Source organism: Lepus europaeus, chromosome 23 (genome assembly GCF_033115175.1).
Source record: "Lepus europaeus isolate LE1 chromosome 23, mLepTim1.pri, whole genome shotgun sequence".
Taxonomy (NCBI): Eukaryota; Metazoa; Chordata; class Mammalia; order Lagomorpha; family Leporidae; genus Lepus; species Lepus europaeus.
The window spans coordinates 13,026,369-13,041,877 of record NC_084849.1 but is presented as its reverse complement, the minus strand read 5'-3'; the positions used below and the strand labels follow the sequence as shown (position 1 = coordinate 13,041,877).

The 15,509-nt window shown below is 56.4% G+C and overlaps 2 protein-coding genes across 6 annotated transcripts in view; one reads left to right on the top strand and one right to left on the bottom strand.

Annotated features, from left to right (window-relative positions):
* Window positions 1-1,786, top strand: part of TESC (tescalcin) — a 41,570-nt gene extending 39,784 nt beyond the window's left edge. For both annotated transcript variants that reach the window (XM_062182380.1, XM_062182379.1), the window contains 2 exons: window positions 283-330; window positions 1,563-1,786. In XM_062182380.1, coding sequence (XP_062038364.1) covers window positions 283-330; window positions 1,563-1,640 — 126 coding nt within the window. In that variant the 3' untranslated portion in view covers window positions 1,641-1,786. The remainder of the gene's footprint in view (window positions 1-282; window positions 331-1,562) is intronic.
* A 4,537-nt stretch (window positions 1,787-6,323) lies between these two features.
* FBXW8 (F-box and WD repeat domain containing 8) overlaps window positions 6,324-15,509 on the bottom strand; it is a 123,835-nt gene continuing 114,649 nt past the window's right edge. Inside the window, exons 9-12 of one of the 4 annotated variants that reach the window (XM_062182003.1) lie at window positions 9,779-9,952; window positions 8,301-8,411; window positions 7,717-7,887; window positions 6,325-6,966 (exon numbers count right to left, since the gene is read on the bottom strand). In XM_062182003.1, coding sequence (XP_062037987.1) covers window positions 7,743-7,887; window positions 8,301-8,411; window positions 9,779-9,952 — 430 coding nt within the window. In that variant the 3' untranslated portion in view covers window positions 6,325-6,966; window positions 7,717-7,742. Of the gene's footprint in view, window positions 7,888-8,300; window positions 8,412-9,778; window positions 9,953-15,509 lie in introns of all 4 variants that reach the window. The other 3 variants (XM_062182004.1, XM_062182002.1, XM_062182005.1) reach the window with 3 other exon arrangements.

The window sequence follows — 15,509 nt, the reverse complement described above, 5'->3', positions numbered from 1 at the left end:
GAGGTGGGCCCTGCAGGCCACCCGGTCTTCCTCATTCTTTCCTGGGGACGTGCAAGCTTCGATTGGATTGGCCTAGCAGAGTTGCTATAATCCCCTGGGGGGCTGGCGGTGACATGGGGAGGGGGCAGGGGGAGCTGCCCCGTGTGACCTGTGGGGGGCCCTGGTGAGCCTCCCTGCCCCGACAGTGGCCCCTGTGCCTCGTGGGTGGGGGGCACAGGGGCATCTCCTGGCAGGAGCTGGGCAAGGCCTGGGGGCTCACTCCGGTGTGTGTTCTGTCTCCAGGAGCCCGATCAAGTGTACGAGGGGATCACCTTCGAGGACTTCCTGAAGGTGGGTGTCTGGGGGGCCTGGGGGACCCAGGGGTCGGGGAGATGTGGCCCTTCACCCAGGGGGCGAGGGACCACATTCCCAGTGCCCAGTGTCCCTGCAGGAAGGGCTCTGGCTTGGGGCATGGCCATGTCTTGGAAGCCAAGACAGGACAGGGGCAGGAGGGGGTCCCAGGCCAGGAGCTGCCCTGCTCCTGCATCCCCTGGGACTGACCTCTGACCCAGCTAGCAGCAGAAGCCCCCTGTGTCCTGGGACTCAGAAAGGGCAGGTGCACCCCACCCCCAGCAGGCAGCACACATAAGGAGGGCGGGGCCTGTGCTACAGGGTCTCCCTGGCTTGTGCCTGCTCCTGGCACGAAGACCACGGCCTGAGCAGCTGGGAGAGGAGGCTGGGGTGTGGCAGGCGGTCCTGGGTAAGCCCTACGGATGCGCCTTTGAAGCCGACCTCTGGCCGAGGCCCTAAGTCGCCCCTTGGCATGGAGCAGTTACTGCCCTGGCATGGGGGAGTCTTTCCCTGGGCCCGACCCGCCCACAGCTCCACGGGAGCCTGCTGCCCTTCCCCCTGCGTCCCTCACAATGCCCAGAACGGAGGCTGGAGGCCAGGAGGCGCCTGGGGACCGTGGGCAGTGCGACAGGGGCAAGAAAGGCCCCCGGGCAGCCCCGTGGGTGTCCCTGGAGGTGCAGAGTGACAGTTTGAGAACTGCCAGTCTTTACGTAAGCAGGGAGACGGTGAGGCGTCACCTGCCCACCAGAACGAGTTTCTCGTTCCTGCGCACTCCCCCTCCCCCATCTGTGGCTCCCACGGGCTCCGGCGTGCCAGGGAGCTGGTGAGTCTGCAGTCATGGGAGTGACGGGGCTCTGCACCATCGGGCTGTGGTGGACTTCGCAGCAGCACCAGTGCCGGGGCTGGAGCGGGGGCCACGACCGCTGGCTCGAGTGGGCCTGTCTAGAATGCAGGACCACTGGGCTCTCTGGCTCAACGGTCCCTGACAGTTCACAGATGCTTCTGCCACGAGCATGGTTCTGTCTGAGCCCCTCCCCGTGCAGTGTTCTGGGGTGACTGGTGCTGGGAGCCCGGCGCCCATGTGAATCGCAGCTCGCTGTGATGACCTCGGGATGCCAGTGCCAGAGCCACGTCCCCACAGACAGACGGGGCAGCTTTGGTCCTCGCCTCGCTCAGCCTCCGGTCACCACCTGCTGGCGGGGAGGGGCCTGACCCTGGGCTATCTGTCGCAGATCTGGCAGGGCATCGACATCGAGACCAAGATGCACGTCCGCTTCCTCAACATGGAGACCATCGCCCTCTGCCACTGACGCGCTCGCCCCCACCCCGGGGAGCTGGGCCGTGGAGCTGGGCCGCCCCCACGTGGCCTGGGGCGCCCCCTGGCTGCAGCTCCTGTAAATAATCTGTGCTTTGCTGTTTTTATCTCTCCTCATAATAATAATAAAAGATTTGTTAATGAAGGCAGCTGGTCAGTTCCTCCCGGCCTCAGGGTGCCCTGGGCACTTGGGGGCACAGGACTGAATGCGAGGGGACTTCGAGAAGGTGGTGGAAAATGGCTTTTGGTGCAAAAATGAAATCTCTGCAGATTTTTTTTTGCCCTAATATACATTTTCCACGAATTTCTCGGAGACCCCCTCATCGCATGGATTTTGCAACTTCGTGCACCCAAATGAACTTTTCATCTCATTTCCTGTGAAGTTGTTGAAGCTCTAGCTGTTTGTGGCGAGCAGGCCGTGGCCGAGTGGTTGTAAGAGGCAGGTCAGGAGAGGCGCCCTGTCTGCTGTGGGTGTTTCAGGGGCTGTGTATGGGGGGGGGGGGGCAGCAGGGTGAGGAAGAGCAGCCTGACTTCCCCCTGGAGCTTTCTGAGGGCCAGGACCAGAGCGAGGCACCCTCGGTGTGGTGATCAGCATGGACAGACATCGAAGAGGAGGCACGGAGCCCGAGGCCTGGGACTCAAGGCCCGGCCCCTGGTTCTGTCCACGGACCCTGCGGGCCTCAGGTGGAGAGCATCACCCCTGGAGAAGCCCTGCCCTGGTAAGCATTTCTGACCTCCGGCGCTGCGGGGGAGGGGATGGGGGCAGCCTGAGGGCCCAGTCTGCTGAGGCTGTGCTGGCCTTTGTGGTTCCTTTGCTTCCCGTGGGGAGGCGCCGCTCTTCGCTTCCTAGAAAGTTCTCAGTAACCGGCAAGGCTGGCGGGGTTTGCACGATGGGGTTTGTCACTTCTTGTTTCGGTATTAGCGCTTTATCTGCCTTACCCAGACCCACGCCTTGGGAGGTCACAATGGGAAAGGTTCAGAAAGGCAGGGCGGGCGGCGTGTGTAGCAGGTCAAGCTGCCTCGTGCAGTGCCAGCATCCCGTATGGGCACCAGTTAGAGTCCCAGCTGCTCCATTTTTATTTTAAAGAAATAATTTTTATTTGTAAGTCAGTTACAGAGAGGCACAGAGAGGTCTTCCATCTGCTTGTTCACTCCCCAATTGGCCGTAATGGCTGGAGCTGCACCGATCCGAAGCCAGGCACCAGGAGCTTCTTTCGGGTCTCCTGTGCGGGTGCAGGGGCCCAAGGACTTGGGCCATCTTCTGCTTTCCCAGGCGACAGCAGAGAGCTGGCTCAGAAGTGGAGCGACTGGGACCCAAACCAGCAGCTTCACTTGCTACACCGTAGTGCTGGCCCCATAGCACTCCTACAATATGCATTTTCTCTGTTCCAAAGGCCTCGTGTGTACACACTGTCGACTTTTTTCTTCTGGCACCAAAGTAAGCATCTTTTTGGTCCACTTAACAGGGAACTTTCTAGGTCCCCTCCTGTGTCCCTGCTCTGCTCTTTAAACCTGAGTGTCAGCTCGTCACGTGAGCCTCAGCGCCAACCACTGCACAGGAATGCACCTGTCAGGTACCGCCCCCGCCCCGACACCTAGGGCCCTGGCACGAGGGAACCATGGAAGAGCCCATGGGCCACCACTGCCCCTGCCGGGGTCCCCACTGAGACCACGCCAGGGTGATGAGTCTGTGTCCCAGCCTGACCCTGGGGTCTGTGCAAGCAGAGCTCTGCTCTGAGCACAAGTCACTCTGGAGCAACTCGGGGTGCACGTGCCTGCGACAGAGGGTGTCCCCAAGGACCAGCCTGGCTCCACAACAGGACAGTCGCACAGAGCAGGGGGAAGAAAACCAGGTGTCCCCAGCTTCACTTGTCACTGATCTGGAGCTTCACAAGGCAGACATTCAGGCCCAGCTGTTTCCATGAATGCAACGCTGAGGGGTCCTGAGAAATGCCCCGTCAGATGCACGTGGCTCCTTGGGCAGGCCACCCGGGGCCAAGGGCTCCCTCTGGACAGGGCGCTGGAGGGCGGGGCTGAGCACCGTGGCCTTTTATTAAAGATGTATTCATACGGAAGGCAGAGTTAGGGAGGTGTCTTCCATCTGCTGGTTCACTCCCCATGTGGCCCCAACAGCTGGCGCAGGGCCAGTCTGGAGCCAGGAGCTTCTTCCAAGTGTCCCATGTGGGTGCAGGGGTCCAATCACTTGGGCCATCTTTGATGCTTTCCCAGGCCACAGTAGAGTGGGTTAGCGGTGCCACCTGCAGTACTGGAATCCCATAAGGGCACTGGTTTGAGTCCCTGTTATTCCGCTTCCGATCCAGATCTCTGCTATGGCCAGGGAAAGCAGAAGACTGGCCCCATCCTTGGGCCCCTGCACCCACGGGGACACCTGGAAGAAGCTCCTGGCTCTTGGCTTTGGCTTGGCCAGCTCGGGGAGTGGGAAAAGTGGGGAGTTCCCCAACCCCTGCTTTTTTCATGCACAGCCCCCGAGTGGGCAGGAGCTGGGATTCGGGGTGTCTTGTGGACGACCCACTAGCAGCAGCCTGGGCCACTCCTGCACTCCCAAGGCTGGGACCCAGGCAGTTTGGTGGCAGACAAATGCCTGCTGGTTGCCATTTGCACCCCGGGCGCTTCTGGAGGGTGGACTCCCTTGGCGCCTCTGCCCACCCTGGCTGCCCAGGGCCCTCTTGGCTTCCTGGTTGTCAGCTCTGGGAGGCACTGGTTGGGGCTCCGTGTTGTCACTTAGCTCCTGCGCCTCCCCCTCCCAGGGGCCTGAGGGAGGCTGCAGCCGTGCCGAGCAGCAAGGGGCACGGGCAGGGCCTCCACAGGCCTGGGCTTTCTGGGACTCTGCTAACGTACTTGCAGTTTGTTCTTTTCATCAAAGGCAGTTCATTAACGTCCTTTTTTTTTTTTTTTTAAATATATGTAATGAGTCCCCTCCTGCTAGCCCAGAGGCCTGGGTTGTCGCTGGGGAGAGGCGGCTCCAGTCGGAAGCCGTGGGCCGAGGCTTGTGTGCGTGTCTTACTACAATGAGACTGACTGGCCATGGTGTGGTCCACGCTGCTGGGAAGAAAGTGCGTTTGTCCGTGACCACTCGGTGTGCTCTCCCTGGCAGGGTGCACGCTCCGCTCTGCTGGTGCAGGGCGGGAGTCCACATGGCTGGTGTCCGATGGGGGTCTTCTCCCAGGAGGGCCACACTAACTCCCCGGCGCCTCCAGGGGCCACTGGTCTTGGATCAACAAGAGCTGAGGGTTGCAGGCCTGGGCCTCAGGACAGCCCCGCCATCTGGGCAGGTTGGTAACACAGCCTGGGTGATGGGGACACCTCACCTGGAGCAGGCCCAGGCCGAGGATGTGTCCTGAAGTCCATTCTCAAGCAGGCCAGTGTTGAGTCAAACAAGCCCGCTCCGTCCTCCTGGAAGTTACGCCCGGGACCACGGGTAAGTAGGCAGAGCCCACCGCCACATCCAACGCGGCGTGGAAGCTGGGCAGTCTGCACTCTGAGGACACAGGCCGTGGCTGGAGACTTGGGCAGGGCTGGCCAGGGAGGCCCCTTCCCTGTCATTTGGAATTCTGTAGCTGTCTGCTGGGATGGGGGATGGGCGGGGCGGGGGGATGCTGGCTTTTATTGTTAGGAGTGGGCAGTTTGGTCTGGGAGTTGTCAAAGGGCTGTGTCGTGGAAACCAACCCGACCCGCAGAGCTTGGGGACCCTTCTGCAGCCACGCTGAGCGTGAATTATGGATGAGGCAGTGGAGGGAAGGGCATGGCAGCTTCGGGAGCACAGGCTGCCAGGCTTGGCAAACAGTCCCTTTTTCCTTGCTGGCCCAAGGACTGGGCAGTCTCAGGCTGTGCCGAAGGGGGCAGGTCAGCTGTGACCCTGACCCTTGTCACGGAGCGGTGGGACTCCCCCCCAACCTGCAGCCAATGAGGCAGAAACTGCCCCCGGCTGTGCTGGGGATGGCGCCTGACTACGTAGGCCGAGAGAAGAGTTAAAAGATACAAAAATACAAGTTGCCTCGGCCAGGGTTTTGCAAGCACCTGCCTTGAAGCTGTCCTCCCACATAGCAGTGACCTTGGGAAAGGAGAGCTGAGTGGGCAGAGCCCAGGCCCTCAGTGCAGCCTTTGTCTCCCAGCTCCTCCAGAATCTGAGCCAGTGCCAGCAGGTGGCAGATGAGCCCAGCCCCCGGAGGACTCGAGCCTGGTGAAGATGCGGTGGCCGCCCGGCCCTCTCATCTGTTGCCCAAGTGGGTGAGAGGTAAGGCTCCGGTCTGCAGTGTCCGTACCCCCAAGAGCAGCCTGCAGCTGCCAGCACGGGGGCGCTCTCCCTCCCATCCTGGGCTAGGACAAGGTCCCCAGTGCGGAACGTCCAATGGCTGCTTCTGGAAGCCCATGTTCAACATCCGAGGCCAGAAGCAGGCCAGAGCACACATGGCCGCTGCCAGAGCCCAGCACGCGGGAACCTGCCACCATGTATTAGAGGCAGCCCGGCTCCAAGTCGCCGCAGGCTTGCAGCCGTAGCCAGGTAACCATCTGGCCTGGCTGTGCAGTGCTGCGGGCAGGGCCGTGCGGCTCGTGGCGCCGCAGGCCAGCACCATAAGCTCGCTGCCGCCACAGCTGCTGCTCAAAGCACAGGCCCCGTGCAGGAGACGACAGCCTGGGTGCGTGGCCCTGCTTCGAACAGCAGCCACTGTGCGGCTGTCTCGAGTGCCGCTTCCGTGCAGGGGCCAGCGCTGGCCTCTCATTAGCAGAGTGAGGAGCACTGGGGTCCCAGGGTTTCGGGTGGAATGGGGTGAAGAGCCCCCCTTTGGGGCTTGTCCTGTAGAAAGGACCAGAACTCCACTCGAGCAGAGATTCAGGTTGGCCTTTGATCAGCTGTCATCCGGGCAGTCAGCAAAGCCGGGACTGCTCCTCGGTGGGGAAGGAGACGCCATCCCTGACCTGTGAGTGAGTGCCGGGCGACAGAGGCACCTGACTTGCCCTGAAAACCAGTGTAGTGGCAGAGATGAAACTCCGGGCGGGGCGGAGGTCTCTTCAAGACTCAGGGACAAGCACCCTTCCGCCCAGTTTCCCGCCCAAGGCTGGGACGGCAGAGCAAGGCCCTTTCGAGAGGGGGAGCCAGGGTGCAAACAGTGCGAGGTGTCAGGAAATCCCACAAGTTTAATGTCAGAACGAATGTGGAGATAACAGGGGTGAGACGAGTCAGCCCGGAGGGGAGGTGGCTCTGGGAGAGCCGGGTGGCACCCTGGACGGTGGCCTGTGTGGCAGAGGGAGGGAAAGGAGCCGGCTCAGGATGGTGGTCAACCGTGTCGGGGAAGGCAGCCCTGTAGGATGCAGAAACTTCCAGAGATCCCGCTGGGCCCAGACTGGGCAGGAGAGGCACGCACATATCCACCCCTGATCCTGCCTGCCAAGCTGGGGGTGAGGGACTGAAGACCTCTCTGGAGCTTTCTAAGGCTTTTTGGCTAACTGGGTCCCCTCTACCTTATTTTCAAAGCCCAGCCCGGCCTCCGCGCACTCACTACTCCCCGGGGCCAGGAATTCCTGTCCTCCAGGCTTGCCGCCCCCCCTTTCAGTCCAGGTGCGTGTGTTATTTTGCAACCTGCGGATGTCTAATATCGCATGGGGGGCAGTGAATGGGGCCGGGGTCACGCTCTGCACTAGCTGTGGCCAGTGCTGATGTGTGCAGCATCCCCATCTCCCTCTGTCGGCAAGCCTGCCATCGTCCTGGGGAGAAAGGTGGACAGAGGGAGCTGGGCCCGCCCTCACCACTCCTGAGCCCTGTGCCACCTGCCACCTGCTCTCCTAGGAAACACTGACGTGGTGTCCTGTCGGGAGGACAGAGCAGTCAGCCAGCGCTCCACAAACGTACAGGTAAATCACAGAACTGCGCGCAGGGAACACTGCCTTCCGGGGGAGGTGGCTGCTGTGCCTCCCAGCCCAGAAGGAAAATGAGCTAGGGGTGGCACTCCTGAGCCAGGCTGGGATGCAAATCAGAGGAACAAGAAGACAGTGCTTCCTGGGTGGCGCGGGAGCCCGAGCCCTCCCCCAAACCGTTAACGGGACGGTCCCACCTGGAGCAGGGCGCTCTGGGCCTGCCCTAGGCAGTGCTGTCCGAGAAGGCCAGTGCGAGGTTGTAGTTGTGACTGCTCATGGCGCCACAGGCCAGGCGGCAGATGGGGAGAGTGCTCTGAAACGCCAGCTGGTCCACTGCAAATGCGTAGGCGTGGATCAGCCCCCGGTGTCTGGAGGGAGCACAAGACGACAACAGGTCAGGGCCACACTCCCTACCCTCACCCTCACCCTCGTGACTTCTGTCTGTGCAGAGTCACCAGGGCCAGACACTCCATGCGCAGAGGGTCAGCCTTGGAGACGGCCACAGGAAGGGGCGTCAAGTAATAAAGACCCTGGGGCAGGGCCCTGAGCCCCCTCTCAGAGCCCTCACTACTGGGTACAGTCACGCCACTGTCTACACAGGGGGACTTCAGCTCATAGGAAAATGGAGTTAAATCTCGGTGCCAAATTGTTGAAATTAATGCTTTTTTGTAATACACATTTTCAAGACTCCGTTTCATGTCTATGGAAAGAATGACCCTGCCTAAGCACGCAGCTACACAGTGTTCCTGACCGTGTACAGGTGAGGCCCAGCCCAGCTCACCTCCTGTGCGTGGCGGAGTTGTCCAGGTCAGCGTTGCGCACCACCCGCTCGCAGGGCACGTTGGCTGTGATGAGGCTGTGGCTATTAAAGGAGATATGCCGCACGGGGTGCCTGGATGGGGAGACATCACAGCTGAGGGAAGGCTAGGGCCTGGGGCACAGGGCCCTGCCCCAGTGAGCAAGGCCACATCCTGGGCGTGTATCCCCCTAACAACCTAGTGTTTCAGATCTAAACTGGCGCCTGGGCAGGGGGGCCACAGCTGCACAACTGGAAAGTCTGGGAAAGAAACGTCTTCCGTCCTGCTTGGAGGATTCTGTTCCTCCTGAACACTCTCGCCGACCTCACCCTGAGCAGAAACCGTGCCACACGCAGGGGCACACCTGCCCTCAGTGCCCTAACTGTTCCGGAAGGTCAGGGGTGCCCCACTGCTGAGGGCTGGAAAGGCCTGCCTGGCCTCTCTGTACGCAGAGGTGCTGGGAGGACAAGGCAGCACAGCCACCGAAGGGTCCCCGGGGCACTGTGGGCATGGGGGCAGCCTCTGGCTCAAACTCCGGATGGGCCCTGTGCACGGCTAGGACCAAGCCTGCCCAGAGACAGCAGCAAGGGTGGCATTGCCTCGTGCTGGTGAGAATGCTGACCTTAGGGGGACAAGCTGCTGGCAGTGCAGGCGCAAGACTGGGTGGGACCATCCCCCTGGGGAGGGCCTCGTAGCCTGGGGCCTCACCTGGTTGGTCCAACTGAGCTCTGACGGGGACTTAGCGGGTGCAGTGAAAGGCAGATGAGGCTAGAAGTACAGTGTGAGGGTTTACTTGCCTTTGGCACCACCTGGTGGCAACTCTGCATCATTACGGGAATCAGAAAAAGGGCCTAGGACGCTGTCTGCGGAGGAAGGTGGCGCTGGGCGGGGCAGGTACAGGCAGGTACAGGCAGGGCTTGGCTCAGGGCAAGGCTGCCGAGGCAGCACTGATCCAAACTGCCCTGCAGGTGAGAAACCAAGTCTCCATGGCACCTCGCCGCCTCTGGGAGTGGTCTGCCGCGGTGCTGACTTGCACAGGAGGGAGGGCCACACTGCTGCTGGGGCTCCCAGGCAGAGCCCTCGTCGGCCTTACTGATCCTCTCCTTCAGGATGACGCTCGTGGCCCCTGGCACCACAGAGACTACTTTGGAGGCCTTCCCCCAGCAGCACGTCCAAAGCATCAGCCTGTGCTGGGGACAAGACCTGTCCCACAAACATTTGCATCCAAGGTTGAGAGGACAAAGTCCTCCTGCGGTGAGGCCCTGCTCACCAGGGAGAGGCGTAGGCCTGGGCGCACAGTCTGAGCTTCCTGTGGTTACTCTTCTCTTCTCGAGACAGCCCTTTGGCTGGGCATGAACCAGGGCCGTTTCATGGCTGAGTGGAGTTGGGGCACTCGGCACAGCGTCCGGCCCGGGCTGACCAGTGTAGTGTCCCTCCTAAAGCCACGGAGGAACTACCTTACCTAGAATGCACCTCCCACAGCTTCTGGTTCATGCGGTAATCCCACACGGAGACCAGGCCTTCCTCGCCGCCGCTGACAATCTTCCAGTCATCCATCTGCACCGCAGAGACCCCAAGCTGGTGGGCGGAGAGCGACAGCGCAATTTTATCAGTGCGGAGGTCATGGATCCTCACCCTGGAAGGCCACAGAACAACAACAGGACCGAAGTTAAAGGCTGCACTCCCAAACTCTGTGCGTGCTGGTTGCTGTGTGCACACTTCCGGAGGCATCTGCTACTCCGTGCGCTGTCCCAGCACTCCGTCACCTACAGCTCGGGGACACTGGTGCCCTGCTGCTGCATCTGCTCAGTGCAGGTCCCTTTACAAGGGAGTAGAGGCCTTGATGCTGACTTTGTGAAACTAGGAAAACCTACTTTCTTGTGACTTACATGTTTGTTTCCTTGGTGATTATAATCTAGTTAGGTTTTCTGAGTTAACTTTCTAAAGCTTCAAATCTGGAAACTTTTACCAAAGTTAATCCCTGGGAGAAAAAATCCAAATTGCTTCCCCAGTTTGCTCTTCATCTATCCAGGTGCAAAAACTGAAACCCACAGGGAGTGGCTACTCCGGAGCCCCAGAACCGCTCCCCAGCCTGGGAAAGAAGGACCGGTTCCAGACTCTTTCGATGAAGCCAGCATCCTAGGCCCCAACACCTGACAGTGCAGGCGGCATAAAAGCAAACACAGATGCGAATCAAACATCAGCTAAGAGAACCCACGGCCATGCTGCCGGCAAGCAGAAGCCGAGACACTGGAAAGACACCTGATGACACAGAAAACCACTCCTAATGACAGTTCTTTTACACAAAGTACTGATGCCTGGTTACCGTACGACTGCACACTGTTTTAAAATTAGACTCAAACAAAAGAAAATGAAAGATCCAAATATTGCTCTGTGGGCTGATTTATCATCAACTGCTGCTCCACAAGAATTCAGTAAGTCGGCATCAACTGTAAATTTATACACCAAAATAGCTGTCTCATGTACATGCGACCACTACTTTAAAAAATGAAAAAATCCCACCTACAACAGCAATTAAAGGCCAAATATAATTTTCTCAACCTACCACATCTTACATGGAAATAACTCCTAATTGTATATGAAAATACTTTTTCCATGGGGGGACAAGCACAAGTCAAACAATAAACTGAGAGCACATGTGCAGATCCCCTGAGGCCGTGAGCTACAGGAGAGGGGGCTTCTGATTCAGACAACGGTTGACCTCCACTTAAACACTGCAATGAAGACACCCGACACCCTTTAAATGCACTGTTGACTGCCCAGAGTGAGCGGCTGCCCAGGCCCCGAGCTGGAAGAACCGGTGGACAGCTCAGGCTGCATCCTCAGCGCCTGGGGCCCAGCTGATGGGGGGAGGAGGTACCGAAAATCCTGCTTGAATAAACTGCCAAGAGAAGCTTCATTTCCCTGAAGTGAAACTCGGAAGATGCAGTTACCTCCTCACATTTTTCATATGTCTGAGGCTAAAAAGGAAACAGCTCAGTGCATTTCCAAACGACCTTCTAGGAGAAGAAAAAAGCCATAGCCAAGGAGCTAATGCTATTGTCCCAAAATCAAACTTGTTGCACACTCAGGCTCAATCAAAAATACTCACCCAATGGTATAATAAAAACGAGAAACTACAAAGAGGACTTAAAAGCAGCTTGAGGGGAAAGATAGCACCTGTGAAGGAACGCTAGAATTAGACAAAAATTAGAAACATTTACATTGTCAAATTGGAATGATGGGACAGTTATCTATTTTATCTAGGTCACCGAATGAGCACCAGGAAATTATGGAACATCCATGTAGAACAGGGAGCCTGTGAACAGTGCTGTCCCACGGGGCGCACCACCCCCTGACAGACACCATGGTCACAACTGAGGTGGCAGCTCAGGAAGAAAGGAGCGCGGAGGATGGGCCCCCCCACCCCCGCAACTGTGTGCTCCTGAGTTGCACACTACCTGCTTAACATCCAACCTGCTGCAGAAGAAATTTGAGGGTTAATCAAGGTGTTAAGAGCAGTCACCCTGGGAGGAGGAGGGCAGCAAAGGAGGCTTCTACTTCTGGTGCAGGACTCGCCTGGTGCGTGGAGGGGTGGGGTGCTCTGTGCTATCTGAGGCTGTCCAGGCACCTCAAAGGTATGCTTTACTTCACCAACTCGGGATCATCGGTTTCTGAGTTTACTAAAACAACACGGAAACGGAGCTGGCCTCTGCACTGCTGAGTCCTGGCTGGGCCGCGGCAATGCCTCAGTGCGTGGGCTGGGAAACAGGGCTCTGCTCTGGGTGCATCGACCTCTCCGGGGAGGGGCTGGGGCTGGAAGGGCACAGAGGAGCATGCAGCAGGCGCTGAGAACAAAGCTCTCCGTGCTGGCACTACAGGACCCTCCACGAGAGGCATGCAGGCTGCAGGAGCTCAGCCCCTAGGCTGTGGCGGGAACCATTCTGAGCCCAAGCCCTCCTCAGTGCATATTTGGTTAATAAGGGTCTACTTTGCCATGGTGATTTCCATAAAGCACTCCTCTGTTGAATATTTATACTCCACAATTTACAGTTTGGCTGTCAAGGAGACAAAGGAAAACACAAATTTGGTCCAGAAGTTCAAAGTTTGCCATCTGTTTTCCTATTGTATTTAGATACCAGCATGGATGGCTCCAAACAAAATAAACAAATACACCAAAAATACAGCACCTAGTGTATTTTCTATGGCGAACAGAAATGGGCCCGAACAGACTTGAGCTTCTTCCCCCAAGAAAAAAGGAGCATCATTCCCCTAGCATCTCCTGACAGGCATCCCTCTAATTTCTGACAAATGCAAACACCACAGTGCGCTAAGTCCACACACGCCATGCAAATTCACATTAAGAAGCAGGTACTGACAGCATTAAGCACCAACTTGAGGCAGTGCACCTTGGCAAGCCCTGCCCCCACAGCATTCAAATCACACACTCGGCACTGGGAAACAGGTAGCACGGCAAATGGGCACAAAAGTATGCCAAGACACTGATTCCAGGGATAAAAAAACCGCCAATGGTGGATACTGTGCCTCTCACTAGTGAGTATTCCATCAACTTTGCCCGCTGAATAGAAAAATAATTGGTCCGAAAGCTGTAATTGTATTATGTTTAATATTCATGGTTGGGCTTGGAGGACGGTTCCAACACTCCCTCTCTCCAGCCCCTCTCTAATGAAAATCACACCATAGGAGTCGGCTGTAGCCGGCCAATTAAAACAAAAGACACCAGAACCTTCCAAAGACTCCAGCAGAGGAGCATCCATCTGATGGGCAGGAAAACGTGCTGGAGCCGAGAGGGAGGCACGCTCTGGTTGGTCCGGTGCTAAGCGCTCTGAATGACTGATTACAACACTTGCAGATGGAGCAAAGGCAGCACTCGCACCCCACTCGCTCTAACAGCAGGCAGCGATCCACAGGCACACGGCAACTTCCTGTTTGTCAGGGCTAGAAGTAGGCCCGGAGACTCTCTAATTGGGGTTCACAACTCGGGGCTGCTTCCCATTGGTTTGGATGAGAGTGCCCTACAGGATGATAAGGCAAACTGGATCTGATAGCGAGGCGGAAGCCTGTTCAAACACTGGCCTCGCAGCTTAAGAAGGACCTGACCTGTGTGCCCACCCAGAAAAGAAAGGGAACAAGCAATCAGGCATTAAAATATTGACCAAACTAATCAAAACTAGTATTTAAAAAATATCAATGCCTGATTATACTGGATTTCAGTGAACCTGGGGTATTAAAAGGAATTTTAAATATAACTTTATACACCCAAATCAATAGCTTCATCTACATGCACTGATGAATGTTGTCAGCAGTGACTACAGGCTGGTGTTGTGGCACAGTGGGTTAGCTGTCTGCCTCCTGCGATTCCAGCATTCTGTACAAGTGCTGGGTCGAGTCCCAGCTGCTCCACTTACAATCCAGCTCCCTGCTAATGTGTCTGGGAAAGCAGCAGAAGATGGCCCAAGTCCTTGGGCCCCTGCACCCATGTGGGAGACCTGGATGGAGCTCCTGGCTGTTGCAGTCATTTGGGGTGTGAACCAGTGGAAAGAAGATCAATCAATCTCAATCTCTTTCTCCTCCTTTCGAATGAACCTTTAAAGAAAATGACTAGAAAAATATTTTTTCAGGTAGAATCGCAGAGTTTAATCCAGCTCAGCTCAGCTTAGCACTCTGTATTTGAAACACAGCATGAAGTCAACTGGGCCAGTCCCGGGACCTTCCAGCCCTCAGTCTCCTTAGCTGGGCCAACACTACTCGATCCTGCAGAGCTCTGCAAAACCCACAATTCTGTGATCTATGCTAGCCAGCCCATGGTACTAACTGGAGACAATGACGATCACGTACGTAATGCCAACAAATAACTCACATGACCCCAAGCTGGAAATACTGGCCCTCTTGACATTTAAACCATTCAAATATTTCATATAACCATACTAAACAAAGCAATTTTTTTTACTTTCATGTACAATGATACAGTTAAACTTGCCTGATGTTTGAAGCTTACTGTATGTTATTGAGTAAAAGGGTGTGAGAAATCTTAAAAAGCTGTAAGTACTGAAGACAACATGGTACTGGCAAAACATAGATATACAGATTGACGGACTAGAGCTGAGAGAACAAGTCCTCGGATTTATGGTCACGTGACTTTCAACTACGGCATCAAGACAACTCAATGGGGAAAGGTCTTTCCAACAGATAGTGCTGGGACAATGGACATCCATGTGCAAAAAAATAAAGGTGGACCCCTACCTTATATGGCATATAAAAACAAACTCCTAATGCATCACAGACTTCAGTGTAGAGGCCCAAATTACACAACTCACTGTGGTCCTGGGTTAGAAAATGGCTTCTTGGGGTCAGGCGCAGGCGCTGCCTGCAGTGCCGGCATCGCATATGGGCTACTCCACCTCCGATCCAGCTCTCTGCTGTGGCCTGGGAAAGCAGAAGACGGCCCACGTCCTTGGGCTCCTGCACCAGCATGGGAGACCCAGAAGAAGCTCCTGGTTCCTAGCTTTGGATTGGTGCAGCTCCTGCCATTGCAGCCAGTGGGGTGAACCAGCGGATGGAAGACTTCCCTTTCTCTGTCTCTCTTCTCTGTAACTCTTTCAAATAAATAAATCTTAAAAAAAAAAAAAAAAAAGAAAGAAAGAAAAAGAAAAAGAAAATGGCTTCTTAGGGCCAGTTGTGGTGTAGTAGGTTAAGCCTCTGTCTGCAGCACTGGCATCCCATATGAGAGCAAGTATAAGACCAGCTGCTCCACTTCCAATCCAACTCCCTGCTAATGGCTTGGGAAAGCAATAGAAGATGGCCCAAGAGCTTGGGTCCCTGCATGGGAGAGTGGAAGATGCTTCTGGCTCCTGGCTTCAGATTGTCCCGGCTCCAGTCATTGCAGGCATTTGGGGAGTGAACCAATAGATGAAAGACCCCTTTTTCGGTCTCTAATTCTGCCTCTCGAATAAAGAAAGAAATCTTTAAAAAGTAACTCTGCCTCTCAAATTAGTCTTTTTTTTTTTTTAGGTTTAAAGATTTACTTATTCATTTGAAAGTCAGAGTTACACAGGGAGAGAAGGAGAGGCAGAGAGAGAGAGAGGTTTTCCATCTGCCAGTTCACTCCCCAGTTGGCTGCAACAGCTGGAGCTGCGCTGATCCGAAGCCAGAAGCTTCTTCTGGGTCTCCCA